Source organism: Oreochromis aureus, linkage group 17 (assembly GCF_013358895.1).
Source record: "Oreochromis aureus strain Israel breed Guangdong linkage group 17, ZZ_aureus, whole genome shotgun sequence".
NCBI classification, from domain to species: Eukaryota; Metazoa; Chordata; class Actinopteri; order Cichliformes; family Cichlidae; genus Oreochromis; species Oreochromis aureus.
The window spans coordinates 17,633,563-17,652,191 of NC_052958.1; the positions used below are offsets into that span (position 1 = coordinate 17,633,563).

General features: G+C 43.0%; 2 protein-coding genes across 3 annotated transcripts in view; both read left to right on the forward strand.

The window, feature by feature from the left end:
• Positions 1 to 12,094, forward strand: part of tmcc3 (transmembrane and coiled-coil domain family 3) — a 59,935-nt gene extending 47,841 nt beyond the window's left edge. For both annotated transcript variants that reach the window (XM_031746316.2, XM_031746317.2), the window contains exons 2-5: positions 5,845 to 6,009; positions 7,059 to 7,840; positions 9,430 to 9,565; positions 10,250 to 12,094. In XM_031746316.2, the coding sequence (XP_031602176.1) occupies positions 5,845 to 6,009; positions 7,059 to 7,840; positions 9,430 to 9,565; positions 10,250 to 10,555 (1,389 nt within the window). In that variant the 3' untranslated portion in view covers positions 10,556 to 12,094. The remainder of the gene's footprint in view (positions 1 to 5,844; positions 6,010 to 7,058; positions 7,841 to 9,429; positions 9,566 to 10,249) is intronic.
• Positions 12,095 to 15,134: 3,040 nt separating this feature from the next.
• On the forward strand, positions 15,135 to 18,601 carry eri1 (exoribonuclease 1). Its single transcript, XM_031746385.2, has 7 exons — positions 15,135 to 15,547; positions 16,480 to 16,661; positions 16,752 to 16,968; positions 17,078 to 17,161; positions 17,240 to 17,349; positions 17,437 to 17,551; positions 18,032 to 18,601. Exons 1-7 carry the CDS (start codon positions 15,473 to 15,475, stop codon positions 18,272 to 18,274), a joined length of 1,026 nt encoding a protein of 341 aa, XP_031602245.1. The 5' UTR covers positions 15,135 to 15,472; the 3' UTR covers positions 18,275 to 18,601.
• The last annotated feature ends 28 nt before the right edge of the window (positions 18,602 to 18,629 follow it).

Genomic DNA, 18,629 nt, shown 5'->3' on the forward strand with positions numbered 1-18,629 from the left:
ACCAGGAACAGCAGTGACACCCCTGAATTAAACAGTTATCCAGGCCGTCACTGATCGTCTCTGCTTTAAGCTGTAATTTAAAAGATGTGTTTTTTGGGGCTTCTGCGCGTACAGATAGTTGTTTGTCTAATTCAAACTGCAGGAAGCTACAGATTTTATGTAAATTAGTACGTTTTTGTTTTGCTTCTTCACAACATCTGATTTTTAGCTTTTTTTTAAAATCATGGTTCTCTTCAGGGAGAACCATGGGAGACTCATTATCTCTGCATTCACATGCATCCGTTTATTTTTTTATTACTCGGATACAATTTGAACTGCCTAGTTTGGGACAAGTCAATATGTGGATATCCTCCTTTTATTTCCCCGTGGACAAACACCCTGATGTGCTGTCTGTGTTTTGGCTCCGAGTTCACCCATCTGTATAATAATCTAAATGGCCCGAGTGCAGACCCGGGTCACGAGGCGAGCAGTGACCAGACATCGGCTCTGTAAAACTCTCCCGCTGTGTGTTTGTGTGTGTTCACATGTTAATAATTCTCAGCTCTCGCACTCAGACCTACTTTTCCAGTGGAAGTCCGATACGTGTGTTGACTGCTGAGCGGGAGGCCCAGGCAGATTTACACACTCGAATCTACTGCGTCCCAGTTGATATATGAGCAGGGTTTGTGAGTGTGTGTGTGTGTTGCACTGAAGCAGGGAAGAAAATCTACAAAAACATGTTGCCCTTTATCTTGTTCCTTCTAGTGGGATCATGTAGTGATCATTAGATGCTCTCTGATGTTTTTGGCTGCAGTTTGCTGCAGATAATTGTTGTTTTCTTGTTTCCTTACAAAATCTTCCGCCTACATTTACACAATGCAACTCAACAGCTCACTTTTCAACCTGTGGTACTTTTATTTTGTCATGATTTAGGGCAGCATAACATAAGTTAGTGAAGCCTTGAGCTGAGCATTTTCACCGTAGCCGTCTTGCTTCATCTTTGATACTAGATGTGATTAGCGAGTCGTTGATCTGACTGGGAAATTGAATGATGCTTCACACTTGTATGTTTGAGACTCGCCACCCTGAAGTATATCCTGTATTGCCATAGTTTTTGAATTCATGGGGGCCATGATATAGAAAATGAACAGCATGTTGTATTTAATAAGACTTGAATCTAGCGCCTAAGCCTAGAAGCTCATCAGGGGCTGGTTTTATAAAGATTCTGAAGCTTGAAGTGATTCACTTGTCGCTCGTCGGTTTGAAGCTAATGGCTGGTCACGCGTGGACATTTCAGGTTGCCTAGGTAACCCACTAATGTGTTTACATGTCACATGTCAATAAACGGAATTTTCCACTCGAAGTTGCGGAATCTCATTTGCTGTCCGTTGTCTCTGGTCGCCATGTTGCTGCTAAACTCTTCCAGTGTGTCTGCAGCTTTAGTGTTTTCTGTAGAGTTAGACCAGTCTTAGGTTTGCACATCGACTAGTCGAATTGATTGACCAAAACACCGAAAGATAAAAAGAAACTTTCTGAATTTACCTCAGTGAACCTTTGTTGAAAGTTGTCCAATGGTTGCTGGTAGCCTTTTTGTAAATCACATCAGTAAATCCTGGATAAATAAATCTGAGTCATTAACTTTTCAAATCCACTGTTAGAAACTTTAAATGTTTTTTTCTGCCCCAGTCGAACTGACATAGAAACCAGTTGGCAACCATGGCCATTAACTGGTTGGTGAATTGTTGCTGGAGTTTGATTGAAGTTACTGTGAAACTGATTACTAAATATCCAATCACAGTCAGTGACACCACCCCAGTAACAATAGCTTGCTACGGAAAAATGTGTACTCTCCTACTGGTTGGCAAGTGGTTGTTGGAGGTTGATGACAGTTGCTGTGAAATTGGTTGCAAAGAGATGAATGGCCCCAAAATCCTCCACGTGATTGCTTTGGTGGTCAGTAGTTTTCACAGACGATATCGTTTTTTTCTTTTCAGACACAAACTGCTCAGCGGGTATTAGTGAAACTGTCAAAAGTGAGACTGAAAACAGACCATTTTTCTCCTTTTGGCTACACTGATGATGCACAACTTTTGCTTTGAAGACGAACGTTTGTGTTGCACTTGACAAAGTTTTACCACCTCTCAGGAAGTAGCTGGTGTTTGCGGACAAGTCGGCTTCTTCTATGCAAACTACAGGCGAATACAACCAAAGCAATCACAACCTTTTTTTAAAAAAATGTTCCTCTAACCAGCAGGAGACCAGCGGTGTGTGAAATTATTATTATTTTGGTAGAAACTCAACTGTGCAAGTGCTGGACTAGTCTATTCCTGCACGCTCATCTCAAGACAGCTACTTCCGACCGTACCCGACAAGTTACAAATGTTTTCATCAAGTTTCTGAGGAGAGATTACTAAACAGGAAGGTGCTGGTTTGGTCTTAAAATATCAGTTCGACTCTGCCCCAGACCATTTCATTGTCATGTTATTCCCTCTTACTCGCTCCCTAGTTTCCAATCAATAAACACTAAAAGATTTCCCTAAAAAACAGAAGAGACCAGGTAAAAACATCACGGAAGTCTATGGAAATCCTCCTTAGTGAATCTGGCCCCAGGAAGTTTTTTAGTGAGGTCACAGAGAGTTAACTCGTAGACTGCTATACATCCAGGCTTCTTTTTGCAACCACGGGAGTTGCCCCCTGCTGGTGTTAGAATGCCCCTCTTCACAAAGGCTGTGGTTACTAGTGGCACTTTTTTCTTTATTCTGTGTTAATTAAATCAGTTTATTTACAACACAACTTTGTTCTGGCTGTATTTCTTCCCCTCTGATTGGATGTGTGATGTTCTGAGGGCGTTTGCCATCTGTACTCAGGAGTAGCACAAAGAATAGCTTCATTAAGATCGATTCAATAACATGAATGATGATAATCGTTGCTGTTTGATACCGTAGGACTGTTTTTCACTGCTCGGGCTAATGATTGCTGACTCGGCTGCACGGCTACAGGCCACAGGACACAATTACAGTGTCATGTCTTCTGCTTGTGCATGCGTAACACAAAGACAACAGAAATAAAGGCACAAAACCCGCCCTCGGGGTATGTCAGCAGTTTGTGTGTGTGTGCGCTTTAGAGCCAAGTCTGACAGTGTGTGCGCTTTGCTGCCGTGGCAACTAGAGTTACCACATACTAATATTTTAGGTTGCCTTACATAATCGTCTGCTTTTGTCAATGCAGAGAGTAGATTTTCAGGCACCGGGGGCTGCTTGTTTGGAGCTCTCGCTGCTCCCATAACTGACCACCGTGAGGTCTTAGGAGTGCTTTACCGTCCCATCACCTGCCTTCCTGCCCTCCAGTCTGAGTACACAAAGCCTCTTACATACTGAGTATGCTCCTCCATAAGGATCCTCTTATTTTGCCAACATGGTAGGGTGTGCTCACTAAACACAAGGCAGACAAAAGATGAAAGGAATCTGTTTTCTTTCTTTCTTGAGATAGTGTAAGTCCACCTGCCATTTTAAATCAGTGGTGTACGATACTGCAGCAGGTTTTCTTTCTTTTTTTAGTGCAGAGTTTCGCCTCAAAGCCCGAGTTGTCTGCAGGGTCTGAACAATGTCTGCCGTTTTCTCCACAGAGAGTGCATTTGTGCCTCGTTAGTTTTAAATGTCAGCACAATGCTTATGAGAGTTTTCATTTGGTCTCTTGAATGAGGCAATTTTGTACTTTTCAACAGCAATTTTAGGCACGCTGGCGCACCAGCTCTGCGGGGCATGCTGTCGATTTGTTGGTCATTTAACCCAGCACTTTTGTTCACACTGAAATATCTCAACTGCTATTGCATGAGATGAGTCAACTTGAGTACCCTGTATAGGACCACCAGAGTCTCCACTTTTGACTTCCACGCTGTGGCCTAACAGTAGCATCGACCCATTCGGCCTGTTCTGGCTGGGCCTCGCGGGGTTAATTAGGTGGACTCGGACTTGGGGGAAAAAGCTGGATTGCTGCTTTGGGTTCGGCACAAGTTCAAGTGTCTCTCGAGGTCATCACGCAGCATCTGCAGTGATGCAGACTGTGCTGGTTTGTTGGTGTAAAGAGCGAGCCAAATGCAAAGGCAAAGCTGTCGATTTAACCATTGATCTACATCCCTACCCTCACCCATGGTCACGAGCTGTGGGTAGAGACCGAAAGAATTTAGAGGAAATGAGCTTCCTCTGAATGGGGTGTGGGCTCAGCCTTGGAGAAGGAACGAGGAGCTCATAGTAGAGCCGCTATTCTTCTGCATCAAAAGGAGCCAGCTGAGGTGGTTCGGGGCTCCGAGGCGAGGTGTTTCAGGCATGTCGAACTGGGAGGAGACATGGGGGCAGACTCAGGACAAGCCGGAGAGAGTGTGTCTCTCAGCTGTGACTGTGTTCAACTGACCTTCATCAGGCACAAAATGATGTTCATATAATCACTCACACACACACACACACACACACACACACACACACACACACACACACCAGGTAGAATTCAAGCATCTTGTTGGAGAATAGTAATTGGTGAACTCTTAACATGTGTGTGCTTATAATCAGATAATGAGGCGATTAAATTTAAGGATGATAGGGATTGTAAGCGGGTTACCTGTTACACATTCAGGTGTACAGAGATTTTGAACCAGTTAACTAAATTAAATAACTTTGGTTACTCAAGTGTACTCATGTAAACCTCCGGACCCGCAGGCCACTCATTTTAATAAAGCCCGCAGATATGCACATTTCGGTTTCTTAATAAATTGTGGCCAGACTGGGGAACCTCCTTTGCAGCTGCAAGCATACAAGCTAGTTAGCAGGAAATGGCATATAAAAAGGAAAGCTGATGCTGGGAGCAGGCAATTACAGGTCAGCCTGTATTCTGAGTACTGCTTTACAATGTGTAAAGAGTGTGTGTTTCAGATAATAGAATTTGCCTCATTTTGATATCACACACCAGCAGAGAGATGGAGCCACAGAGGAGTAAAAGCCCCAGAAAAAGAGGCGTGCAGCTACATCAGAATAGGTTCCTTCAAGCTAAATTTCAACGTAATGGAGCAGCAGAGGCGAGTTTAATGATAGTTGAGGAAATGGCTAAATCAAGGAGGTCACTGAGTGGGAAAAAACTGCAATTTAGCTAATTTGCAATTTTAGGTTTTTATGTGCAGCCAATTTCATGCTAGGAGGATGGGCTGTATGGGGCTAAACGGGCAAAGATCTTTTTATTTTTTAGCCAAATTTGCCACGCAGTAATTGAGTAGTTTTTGCACTTTTGTTCTTTGTTGCCGTATTTAGAGCTTTGTGTGAACCAGTTTATGTGCAATGCAACAAGAACATTTCTTTTTCTGTTAAACTGAAGCATTTCATTTTCTGTCCCTCGACATTCTTGGCATGTTTGCTCCTAACTAAGCTGAGTTTGAGTTCTCCGTTCTAGTTGTGACGGTCAAAATTTCAATTTTCTGGTTTACTGCTATCCCACAGATGTCATTACAAACTAAGGTGGTAACCATGGAGATTAATATACCTGCTCATTATGAGTATTGGGTGTAAAATATTTAAAGTTCTGTGCCTCATCAGCTTCTTTTAACATCACTTCCTCTTGAGAAATGCTGTCTGAATGCAGCATTATCCAACTCTCAGTGAAATGTTAGTCTCAGTCGGATATTATCAATAGTGGGAGTATTTGTGGCATCACTAATGGCAGTTTGTTGTCTGCCTTTGGGTTTCAAGCCATGAATGGCCCAGTCGGTCATATGAAAGACAAATTAGCGCAGTTGTTTTTGACACATTATTGTGTTTATATTGTACAGACCAACCCAAAAACATAAAAACATCCACACTCATCAGATCATTATGTCTGCAGGCGGAGCGCAGCGGCTGCGATGTCCTCAGCATCCCGGTGCCCATTCGCCGCGGCGGCTCGGAGTCCAACCTGGACGTGGTTGACGGTGTTGGGCACGACGGCGTGGGTCTGGATTTCACCAAAGGAGCGCTGGGAATCGACAGCCTGCAGCAGAAGATCCTCAAGGTAAGAAGGAAAACATTGCACACCTGCTTCAGTGTGTGTCTGTAAATTTATCGTGTTTAATTTGAAAAGCTGTGGGCACACATGTGACACATCGGCACTCAGAACTCAAGCACCACACTTGAGTAAAAGACAACCTAAAGTATCTCCTTAGCTCTGTTTGGTGACACATGAAGCAACAGAAACAGGTTTTTTTTATGTAATGTATGTAGTAATGGACTAAATGTCTTTTAAATGTCAGTTCTGATACGACGGGGAAAGAAAAAACCGACTCAGGTTCGTCTCGGTCCTGTCTTTAGAAATTAGAAGTGTTTTTCACAGTAGAGGCTTTAATATCAACTTTTTACAACTGTAGAGACTAAGCTGAACTCATGCTGGGTGCTGTATATTCACTGGTTTATCCAAGCAAAAGTATTTTGAGACTTCAACAATAACCTATCAGTGAAATTATTATTACAATGTGATGAACTGCTGCTCCCAGTCAGGAATATACACAAAGAAACAAATACAGTGAATGAAAGCAGACCAGAGAAAACAGTTTGATCTGTAGCATCAGTATCAGATGGTAATTTTTAAACTTTCCATGGTTGGAATAAACGCGATCACATGACTGAGGGGCGCATTAACTGCTACCTTTTAGCAACAGGAGGCTAAAAAATCTTGGAGAGGAACTTTGTTTTGTTCTGAGGAAACGCCCCAGGTGAGGAGGTTTAGAGATGCCTTTAAGACCAGCTCTGTTTACACAGGATAACTTCTTCACAAGCCAACAAAGAAAAGCAGGTGTTAACGTCTCCTCTCGTGGTTAATTATCATTAGGGATCAGAAGTGAGAGGCAAAATTAAATTAGTATCAGTGAGCTGAAAGACAAACAGGGCTGCTGTCAGTATTCATGCAGCATTATTTTATTCTAACATACCCATGTCAAAGATGAGCAGACTCATAGGACAAATCGGGGTGTCGGTAAGAATCCGAAGCGCTGGTATCATGCATGCTTAAATGATTTTAAATCTTCAGCAGCTGTTTTCACATCTGTCCTTTGGCTCTGCCTTCAGGTGACGGAGCAGATTAAGGTGGAGCAGACGGCTCGGGACCAGAATGTGGCCGAGTACCTGAAGCTTATGAACAATGCCGACAAGCAGCAGGTGTCGCGGATACGGCAGGTGTTTGAAAAGAAGAACCAGAAGTCTGCGCAGACCATCGGTCGGCTGCAGAGGAAGCTGGAGCAGTACCACCGCCGCATGAAGGACAGCGAGACCAACGGGAAGCACAGCCAGAAAGACAGCGGCGGCAAGGAGTCCGGGACTCACAGCAAAGAGGGCAGCCTGCGGGACGTCAGCACCACCGGGCGCCACCAGGCGCTGGATAAGGTGAAGACGGTCGGGCCCGGCGTGTCGCTCTCACCTCCATTTTTCTTCAGCAAGCCGCGGGAGTTCGCCAACCTCATCAGGAACAAGTTTGGCAGCGCTGACAACATCGCTCACATGAAAAGCTCTATGGAAACGGGGTCAGGGCTGCAGGTGGAGGGCGGCGCGAGGGGTCTGAGTGGCAGCGCTACCACAGTAGCCAAGGCGACCAAGTACCAGAGCGACGATGAGTGTTCCACCGGGACGTCTGCGTCAGCTGACTCCAACGGGAACCCGGCAGGAGGATCGGGGGCGGGGTCAGGGGGGCCAGGGAGGTCGGACTCCAGCGGGCGCCTAGTGGAGGTGCTGGACATGGTGCGGGACATCAGGGATGCTCAAGCGCAGCTGGCAGAGGACATGGAGACTCTGAACACACAGTTTAAACGAGACTACAACTACTTCACGCAGGTGATGCAGGAGGAGCGATACAGGTGAGCACAGCATCACGAGCCTGAGGAAGGCTTTTCTCCCAGAAAAAAAATTCTTGACATATTTATTAGTTTTCTTTTCTTTTTTTTGTGATTTCTAGGGAAGTTTTAGGGGGGAAAAGCTTGTGTGCTCCAGTACTTTTTTTAAATGCTTCACATCTCCACTGTCACCAGCATTAAAATGAGAAATGCCAAAAACATAGTATTTGAAGAAAAGATAAAAAAATAAAATGACATTTGGTTGCTTATAAGGAGCTTTAGAGGATTTGTATTTTGTTTTTCTTCCCTGGTACTGAGGGCAGATTGTTTCTCACTGTGGAAAGATTTTTTTTTAGTGTTTCTTTTTTGCGTCACGGATCAAAACAGAATATTTTGTGTTGTTCTGGGAGAGGAGAATATTGTTACCCACACACGATGGTTAAATAGTCTTCCACGAACATTTTACAGATAATAGGGCACAGACTCACATGTTTCTTTCTTAAATATACCCATTAGTCAGCCCCTCAGGCTTTGAGTGAGCAACAGTTCAGTGTCAGCACCTTAAACGCCCCTGAAACAAGTAATTAAAAACCCATTTCAATTCTTAATATCTAAAATTTATTTCAACACCATAAATTGGAGAGATAGAGGGGGAACAAATCACGATTGAAATTTAATCAGTAGAGGATGAAATATGCAGAGTTTCCTGCCTCACTTACACAAACTGTGAATCCTCCCCTTCACTTAATGAATCCCTGACTGCGACACATTTCTCAGGCTGGACAAAATTTCACCGAGCCAACATAAAAATGTTAATTTTATGTAGCCTAATATTACAAATCATAAGTTTATCTCCGGAGCTGACATTAAAATGTTTAACTGCTGGCTTTAGAGTCTCTGCGAAGCTATCACCAATAAAAAATTAACTATGACTTGTAAAATCACTTGTTTGTATTACTGAGTTCTGAATTAAATCAGAAAATTCAATAAAACACTGAACTGAGAAAGATAAGAGAAATATTATACTGTGTGAAATATTTCTGCGAAACAAATTACGCTGTTTTTGTTTTGTGGAAGGTTTTTTTTCCTTTAGAATATGTGTGCTGCAGTCATGTCACAGGAATATTTGCACAATGATTTGTACGACTATCAACAAGAAATAAAAAATAAAAGCGGTTTGCACATTGCTGTGAAGCTAACTGTGGGATGCTAGCAGAGGTTTTTTGCTCAGAAGGCAAAAGGTTTGAGGATCACTGATCTGTATCAAGTAAAATTGTGGAATAATTGTTGGATGAAGATGTTTTTACACTTCGGTGCTTCAGTAATGGTAGCATTTCTCTCCTAACAGAGCTAACGTTGTCATTACATGAGCTGTTGAACTTTAGAGAGCTTTTGACAGTTTAGGAGTCCATTATTAAAAGCCTAAAAATAGCCGGCAGAGCTTACACATAAACCCCCCAACCAAGGGCAAATGCTCTGAGCAGCTCGGCTGCAGCAGATACACTGCTGTACTGTTACGTGCCCACACACTCTCAATAATGCATTGTTTCTCTCTCCTTGGCTCTCTCCGCCTCCACCTACTCTGCATGTTTGTGGGTGTTTCTGTCTGTCAGGTATGAGCGGTTGGAGGACCAGCTGAATGACCTGACGGAGCTGCACCAGCACGAGACCAGCAATCTGAAGCAGGAGCTGGCCAGCATTGAGGAGAAGGTGGCCTACCAGGCCTATGAGAGGGCCAGGGACATACAGGTGACCTATGTTTGTGCATAAGCCCCCACCACTGCTACAGCACAGGGCTGGTTTAGATTAGAATCGAGGATTAACCCTGTAAGTAACCAACATCTTACTCAAATTATAAGTTTATTGAAAGACCCCATTTATTATTGCCTTATTTACAGTGTTCAGTTTACCGAGTTTAGACGAGTTTGACCCCTTAGTGGGAAAGGTCACTGCGTAGTGTACCTTCATCATTTGAGGCTATCCTGGTAAAAGTGGTTTCTGCCAGGATGACGACAGGCCTATCCACATGGCATGAATGCTCACTGTGGTTGATGGGTTTGCTACAAGATTTGCTACAAGAAAGCTTAAAGGAGGGAGGAGCTTTTTTTCCCCCATTCATATCACTGGAAGATTAGCATTTTGGAGAAGTAATTAATCTGAATCTGTTTTAATTAAAAATTTCTGAGCGTCCAAATGATTAATTGATCTTTAAATACAACCATGTGGTTGTGTCTCTCATGACATGTCACACTGAAGCCACAGCAGTCCCTCCATTGCTTCCTATTTCTAATCGGACGTTCTTGCGCTTGTTTCTAATGCAGCTGAAGTTCATACATGATCCAGTTTTACTGCCCTTTTGCTGTGACTCACTGCTCTCCAGAGTTTCCCTGATCTCTAACCATTTTTCTGTGTGTGCGCGCGCATGTGTCGTAGGAGGTGCTGGAGTCGTGCCAGACTCGCGTGTCGAAGCTCGAGCTCCAGCAGCAGCAGCAGCAGCAGACCATCCAGCTGGAAGACACGGACGCCAAAGTGCTGCTGGGCAAGTGCATCAACATCATGCTGGCCATCGTCACCGTCATCCTGGTGTGCGTGTCCACTGCGGCCAAGTTCACCGCCCCGCTGCTGCGCAGTCGCCTCCACTTGGCACTCACCTGTGTGGGCGTGTCCCTGCTAGCGCTGCTGTGGAAGAACTGGGAACATTTGCAGTGCGCTTTGGAACGATTGCTCCTCCCACACTGAGACCGGTGTGTCCAAAATTTGGTGGGGAGGAAATCAACATGTAGCCTTACATGAGCCGATGATTCTGGGCTCCACAGTGACTCGGTTTAAGGCTCTGAGCCTCACCTAGAACACGTAAGCTGACATAAATGCTCAAGACCTGAACTGAAACTCTCTGAAGGTGCACACATGAAAACGTGGCTGCTCTGCTGCAGATCTGCGGGGCCAACAAAAGATAAATCGGCTCAGCTGCTTTCATCTGGTCACCAGGAGACTCTGGTGGCACCGGCAACACACATACACTAAAGTCTAAATATAAATGAGCGGGATTACATCAGGGCATGGAATAACACGTTATTTTTTTCCTGTCCTTTAAAGGGAAGTGTTTCTGTTAGAGCACCACCTCCACACAAACTGGCAGTTATGTCCAATGGACCTGATTTGAATGTGCACACCAAGCTCGCTGTGACAAACACAAACACACATCCACCTGAAGGTTCATTCGCACCGCGCCTCTCTCTCGCTGCTGTTCTGTATTTATGTGAGGTTTCTTTAATTTCAGCATCTCCTTCAAAGCGACAGTTTGAAGTCTGGGATTGCACATTGTTTTAACCTGTTTTCTATCAGTGTGTAATTCTGTGTATTCGTGTGCGTTGTGCACCTGCTCGTGTGTCTCTGTACTGTGTTTCTTCAAGGACCAGTTAGACATTTTGGAAGATAGGCTCAAGTCTGGATGGTAGATGTGCAGCTACAGCCTGGAGAGATCATTAATGGATGTGCTGTGAAAGAATTACGCTCGCCTTCTGAGAAATCTGCTGTAAGAAATTAAAACCTTTAAGCTACAGCTGCAGTGAAAAGTGATGCTCAAACCTGCTTTTATCGCCCTCCTTCGTTTTTATTGCCCAAATCTGACCTCTCACAGGGACTCGCAGTAACTAAATGATTATAAATTTGAAAAAATACTCCTAATTATGAGTTAATTTAATGAATTAGCTTCATGATTCTGCTCACCTCAACTGCCTGCTTTTTTCCCTGATCCATATTTTTTATTGTGCAGTCTTCTGGTGTATCTTTGAATCCTCACAATAATCCTTATTTATCTCAAAGTCAATCCTCGATGCGGCCCCTCGGTCACGGTGCTTTCAGAAGCAGCAGCCGCTGCTCAGGAAACGACTTCAGGCAGTTATTTTAAAGCCTGACCAGTCCAGTTTTGTCCAAAATGAGCTTAAAATGCTCACATTCCTGCAAGTTATGTTTTTATTGGTGTTTTAGTCCAGAGCTCCGACCCGGCCCAGTCAACGTTTCCTGCCAGAGCGCTGAACAGATTTCCTCACAGTTTTTGTTACAGATGCAGTAAAACAAAAAAAATTGTTTAAAATGTGCACACAGCTTTATCTTTACCACGATAATGATCAGATACACCTGTCATTTACTGGGCAACAAAATGATGGCCTCTCTAACTCTTTCCACATAAAGATGACATTCGACAATCTCCACATTTCCTGTAATGACACAAAGTTTTGATACATCTGTAATCAATAAAGAGGCTGTTAGACAATATGTTCCTGTAGAGCCAGAGACCACTTCATTAACTTCTGATGGATACACAGTCATTTTATTCTGAAGTAGCCTGAAATATGACAGGAACTCCTCAGTTCAGGTAAAAGAATCAACAGTTACTCCTAACAGGCATCCGAGATGGAAAGGGTTAAAGCCGGGGGCGGGACATAGAGATAGACAGCATCTCTGCATCGCTTCATTCTGTCTGAAACAAGCCGGGTTACCTCCCTGCTGGTTACCGCCAAGTTTCTTTTACCTGTTTGTCGCACTCACCTGCTCGTCACCACGTCCGATTTGATTAATGTGTTCAAAAACACCAGGGACTGGTTACTTGTCTTATAGTTGGCCAACATCTCCGTCCTCTGGCTCTAACTTCACACTGAATAGACCAAAACAAAAAACAAACAAAAAAAGTGACTATTTCCCAAAATGTCAGGCTGCCTGTTTTGAAGTGAAAGCTGCTTAACTGCCTCATCTCTTGTTAATTTGGTGTTTTTGTGGTTATTTTGTTATGATGTTTGTGTTTTCAGGTAACTGTTGCTTCTGAAAGCTTTTCAAAGCCTCCAACAGTGAGAAGGGAAACCTTTTACTAACATCAGGAAATAGCTGAGAAGCAGAGGCTGTTTTCTCACACAACACATGTAGAGAGAACACTAACGCATGATGCAGTTTGGTGCACGTGGAGGGAAATAAGGTGAAAATATGCCGATTTGAAATTGTTTAAAGTTGACACGTGATCACATGCAGGCTTCACTTTTTTGTCCTGGATCATTAGATGGCCTTTTTTGCAGAGGTGATCAGAACAAATTAAAATGTGTGTGCGTGTGTGTGTGTGTGTGTGTGTGTGTGTGTGTGTGTGAAGCCTTTGATGCTGCGTTCATGTCCAGGGGGAAAAAAACACGGCTGCATTCAGACGCTCTGTTCTGATATTTAGAAGATTTGAGAGGCTGAAGACTTTTCTCTTTTTACTTGAAATAAGCATGTGTTCAAGCATTAAAGCAGCATGTTTCCCAGCAGCGATAGCCACTTTCCTGCACGTGACTTGAATGCAGCATCGCAGACTGGACAGAGGGAAGTGAAAAATGTAGCTCCCCGACCCTGTTTCACTGTGATGAAGATGATGACGAGGGGGTTAAAAAATAGGACTGATGCCTTTTCAGTGCAGCCTGTTTTTTCTTCTTCTGTGTGTCCTTTTTCTGTTTTTCTCTATTCTAAGAAGAAAAAAAGCCAAATATGGAGGTTTTTATGAAACCTAAGCTCATCTTTGATGTTTCTTTGCAAACTGGTTCAAACACTATCTCTGTTAGGAGAGACGTGCACGTCCTCTCCAAAGCTCTGAGTTCATGGTGTGTGTGTTTTCTTTGTCTTTTTCTTTTCTAATTTCTGTGCATTAGTTTCTGGTTATGGGTTTTCTATAACTGTATTATTATTATTATTATTATTTTTTCAGATGATAAAATAAATCATTGTTTTTCTATCAAGGTGCCTTTTTAAAAAAAAAAAAAAAAATCCTGAGCTTCTTATTGATTATGGAAGACGTAATCCAACTGTGAAGATCATACTGCTCTGCAAGCTTCATAAGGAATACATGCATAAACCAGGGTGTAAATCACCTCGACTTACAGCAGCTGGATAAGGTTTTAGAAACGACATTGATTTAACTGTATTCAATTTCACTGCTGTCTTCAGTTTAAATTCATGGATGCTTAAAAATCCATTAGAATCTTCTGCAAAACTCAAGTGCAGGCGAACAAAGGGAAGTAATTTAGGATTTGCAGGCACAGATGGATCTTAAATTGAATGCCAGGTGTCTTTTATTGCTTTTCATTAAGGCAGACATTTTCATTCTGTTTTCTCTGAGAGACAAATATCAAATCAAAGCAGCAGCAGCCCCACCCAGGATTTACAGTTATCGTTAGCTGCACAAAACTGGAATTTCCAGTTTTCTGGTTTTGCTGACCTCTGGCGATGATGTTTTGTGAAGTGTTTTCCCCTTACAAAGGCTTACAAAGGGTTCATACTGTATAGATGTGTACAGTGAAAACATCAATGGTTTGTGGCTTTAAATAGAGAGAGTGACAACTAGCGGCCAAACAGGAGCATTGCCTCCAAATATCTCTAATTAGTTTTATTACATATATCTGCTTCAAATATTTTTTTAAATTATATACAGCAACTATACTAAAATAATTAGAAATTCACTATTCAGTTAGATAGTACCCTGCTTTTCTTACTGGAACCATGAATTCTGATAAATACGCAAAAAACTAAGGAAGGGACATAATTCTTTTTCACAGCACTGTATTTGCACTGTTCCAGTGATGGATGCTCAAAATAAGCAGTTCTGATAATGAGGTCAGTGTATACATCAGTAATCCCTGTGAGCCAGCAGCTCAGGCTTCAGACTGCTTCAAATGTCTGGTTTCAGTCTTTTTTTCTTGGCTCTGCATGATGTGAAAGAAAGTGGATATTCCTAATATGGTCATATTCGGCATATAGCCCCAACCAGTTTTAAACATTCTGTTTAACAGCCAATCAGAGAAAAGTTTGCTTAAATGATACTAAGGGAGCTTGTTTTTAAATAAGGATTATTTAGAAGTCTGAATCATGCAAAGCTGCTCTAGTGGAATACAAACATTAAAATGTGCAGCTGGTTAGGTCTGGTTAAATAATTGCACACACATTTTTATAATACTAGCGATGTAGGTTCACAGGTGATTTGTAATAGATAACAGCTATATTATTAGTACATAAAGTTACTACATCTATTTACAAATCTAGCTACACTGTATTCCCAATAGAGTAAATTACCTTTTTTACCCAACAAAAACAGACTATGAGTGTTTACTAACCGAGTGCTGAAAACATGAAAAGGACTTAAATTCAAGCTACAAAAATTAAAGGTTAAAATGTGCAAATTTATGATTTTCCAATCCTAGTATTTCTCTTAAGTTTATTCTCAGAAATTCTGACATTAAAGTTGAGTTAACCTGTCCCGGGTGAAAAAAACACACAAAAACGAAAAACACCTGTTGCTGCGTTCATCCGCAGCAGCAGGTGGCGATAGTGAGGGCTGTTGCTGCTGTTTTGGCGCAAAGCGGAAGCTGTCATAACTGTCCCCCTCATGAAAACGAAAAGTTCAGTGCTGTTGTTTGGGTTTAGCAAAGGCACCTTATTATTTACTGTTTGAAAAAACCTCCCGTGGTTGATTTATGTGAAATATCTGACGTTAACTGAACGTATCAGCGCTGGTTAGCGGTAGCTGCTTCAGGCATTAATGTGTTGAGGCTAGCGGGAGCAGCAACAGACCTGGTTTAGCCTTGAATTTATGTTGTTTTTAAATGATCTGAGCAACTTTTGGACTAACATCAGCTTTAAATGGACGAACACAAGGAGAACATTCACGGCCAGGAAGACCATGTGAAGACGTCCAGTGTAAACGAGCATGAGAAGGTGGGTGAGCTAGCAGAATCACTGCTCCGTGTAAACGCTGTTTGCGTTGACGTAAACTGACTGGCTGGTGCGTTCATTGACACCAAAGACAGGCCGGTGAGAGATATCTGTCCCATTGGGTTCTTTGGTAAGGCGCCGACTTGATGAAAATGACTAGAAACGGCGTTACTTTTTAGTTATTCTTGTATTGGAGTAATTAATACTAAAATATATGAAGTAGACGGGAGCTACATCACTGTGTTTTGTTAATGTGAGCCCTACAAATCGATCCCGATTCTCTTTTGCTCTGTGTACTTCATCTTGTCCTGTTGTATTTTAATTGACTGAGCTATTCTTCTTTTTTTAAGCTAAAGAGATCGCTAGTCTCGGGTTAGACCCTGTTTTCCTTCAGTTTTACTTCTTAAAGGCACATATTCAACAAGAGGTTTGCTCCAAGTTGTCAGGATAGCATCGCACAGTGGGTGCTCATCCATGATGTGACTCTTCTGCTCCACCACCTCCTAAAGGAGCTCTCTTGGGTTGAGATCTGGTGACTGTGCTGGCCATGTGAGGTCAGTGAACTCACTGTCATGGTCAAGGAACTAGTTTACTGTTAGAGGACAGCAGAGGCACCCAGTGTGGTCGTCTTCTGCTTCAAGGTTTGAGATGCTCTTCTACATGGTTCCATTAAGTTTGAACAGTCTGCCTATTTTTCTTTGACCTCCTAGAGATGGTTTTGTGGGAAAATCCCACTAGATAGGTCTGAGTATTTCAGAAACTGCTATCTACCTTCTTTTGCAGATAATCTGATCTGACGTGTTGTTGGACTTCACTCTAAAATGATCTGTTCCTCCAAACAAACCATTCCTTCATGCTCTCTGTGTTTTTGATGGCCAAATTTGTAGAGTTACATCATTCTCTGACACATAACGACCCACACGTCTCCTCCTCAGGAGAAGCCTAGCAGCAGGTTGTGTCCTGCGGGAGAATCAGCTCCTCAGGTGTCCCCGTCTCAGTCGAAGGGTGACTTCAGCCATCCGGTGTACAAAGAGATTGCTTTGGCCAATGGCCACATCAACCGCATGACGAAGGATGAACTTCGGATCAAGTTAGCGGAGCTTAAGCTCGACACACGGTGAGTTTTTAATAAATATTTGAGAACCAAACACTCGTGCTTGTCCCTTAGAAGTGTTCCACCAAATAGTTTTTCTCTTGGTGTGTGCAGAGGAGTGAAGGATGTGATGAAGAAGAGATTGAAGAGCCACTATAAGAAACAGAAGCTGATGCAGACGGCAGCAGAGGGAGGCCCCACCGACACGTACTACGACTACATCTGTGTGGTGGACTTTGAAGCCACATGTGAAGAGGACAATCCCTCAGACTTCCTCCACGAAATCATTGAGTTCCCCATGGTTCTCATCAACACGCACACCTTGGAGATTGTTAGTAAAGATTGTGACTTAAATCATGTGCTGTCTTTTGTTGTTGTTGTTGTTGTTGTTGTTGTTTTTGTTGTTGTTGATAATGATGTTCTTCTAACGTTCTGCACAGGTGGACACCTTTCAGGAGTACGTGAAGCCCGAGCTTAACCCACAGCTCTCAGACTTCTGTGTGAAGCTGACGGGAATTACGCAGGTTGGTTGAGTTCACATCACATCACTATCATATTACACGTGTGGGTCATTAACTCATTTTTCTGTGTTGTGTTGGTAGAAAATGGTCGATGAAGCAGACCCGTTCCCAGTAGTCCTGCAGCGAGTTGTGTCGTGGCTTCAGGAAAGGGAACTCGGAACAAAATACAAATACGCCATCCTGACTGACGGGTGGGTTTCACGTCAAAGCTTCTGCAGGATGTTTACTTTCTTCTCCTCACTTGGTTTACAGCGCCGTTTCTTTAACATCCTCCACAGGTCGTGGGATATGAGCAAGTTCCTCAACATCCAGTGTCGGGTCAGCCGAATCAAATATCCTCCGTTTGCAAAGAAGTGGATAAACATAAGAAAGTCATACGGAAACTTCTACAAGGTACATTTTCCAGCTTTTTACAGACACGCTTACATTTTTTAGATTTTTAAAACTAATTTTAATATTAGTCAAAGATGATTTCATTTATTTAGGGGAAAAAAGTTATCCAAAGCTACCTGGCTCTGTGTAAAAAAGTAACTTCACCCTTATTTCATTAATCACACCCAGCTCTGATTACTGCAAGACCTGTTGAATCAAGAAATCACAAATAGAACCTGTCTGGCAAAGTGAAGAAGGCTAAAATATCTCAAATAGCAATACATCAAAGCCCAAAGAAACAGCAAAAAGGAACAAATACTTTTTCACAGCACTGTACTCGTACTGTTCCAGCTCATTTTAGTCCTTATACCCTCTGCATGCCTTCCTATGTCACGTCCATGAACCTGCTCACAGATTTGGCTATTTCTCACATGTCCTAATGTCTTCTATGATAAAAGGTCTCCACTGCTAACCAGCCATATTTTATTCTTCTTCCTCCAGGTGCCGCGTACTCAGACGAAGCTGAGCACCATGCTGGAGAAACTCGGCCTGACGTACGAAGGTCGTCCTCACTCCGGGCTTGATGACTCACGCAACATAGCGAGGATAGCTGTCCGCATGCTGCAGGATGGCTGCCAGCTGCGTGTCAACGAGCGCATGCACGGTGGCCAGCTGCTCTCGGTTCCCAGCTCGGCGCCTGTGGAAGGAGCTCCGCCTCCACACAACCCCCGCAGCAGGGACTAGAACCATGACCTCTGGGTGACTCTTTACCCCTGAAAATACTTCTACTGGAGCTCAAAGTTTCCCTTCCGACCATTTATTTTTACACCAGATCTTTAAAAGTGGATCATTCCTTCATTTTCTGGGTGGAAAAGTCTGCCTCGCCACGCCTTACCGAGCTGCTGTTTCTCAACAGTATCACTGAGTATATCTTTCAGTTGTCTTGTGGTGGAGAGAATTCAGTGTTTACCCTCGACAGCATAATAAAGCCTAATCTGCAGCTTCACATGAACACACATATCAACAATTTTGAACTACTGTGCTAATAAAACACATAAATGCTGCTGTGCTGTTTAAGGTGCTGCACGATGACACTGTT

What these genes read in the sequence shown, in the direction of transcription:
- eri1 (XM_031746385.2), top strand. Translation starts at nt 15,473, where the DNA reads ATGGACGAACACAAGGAGAACATTCACGGCCAGGAAGACCATGTGAAG. An exon ending in GAGCTTAAGCTCGACACACG is followed by an intron (nt 16,662 to 16,751) that starts GTGAGTTTTTAA and finishes TGGTGTGTGCAG; the next exon opens with AGGAGTGAAGGATGTGATGA. An exon ending in TACGCCATCCTGACTGACGG is followed by an intron (nt 17,350 to 17,436) that starts GTGGGTTTCACG and finishes CATCCTCCACAG; the next exon opens with GTCGTGGGATATGAGCAAGT.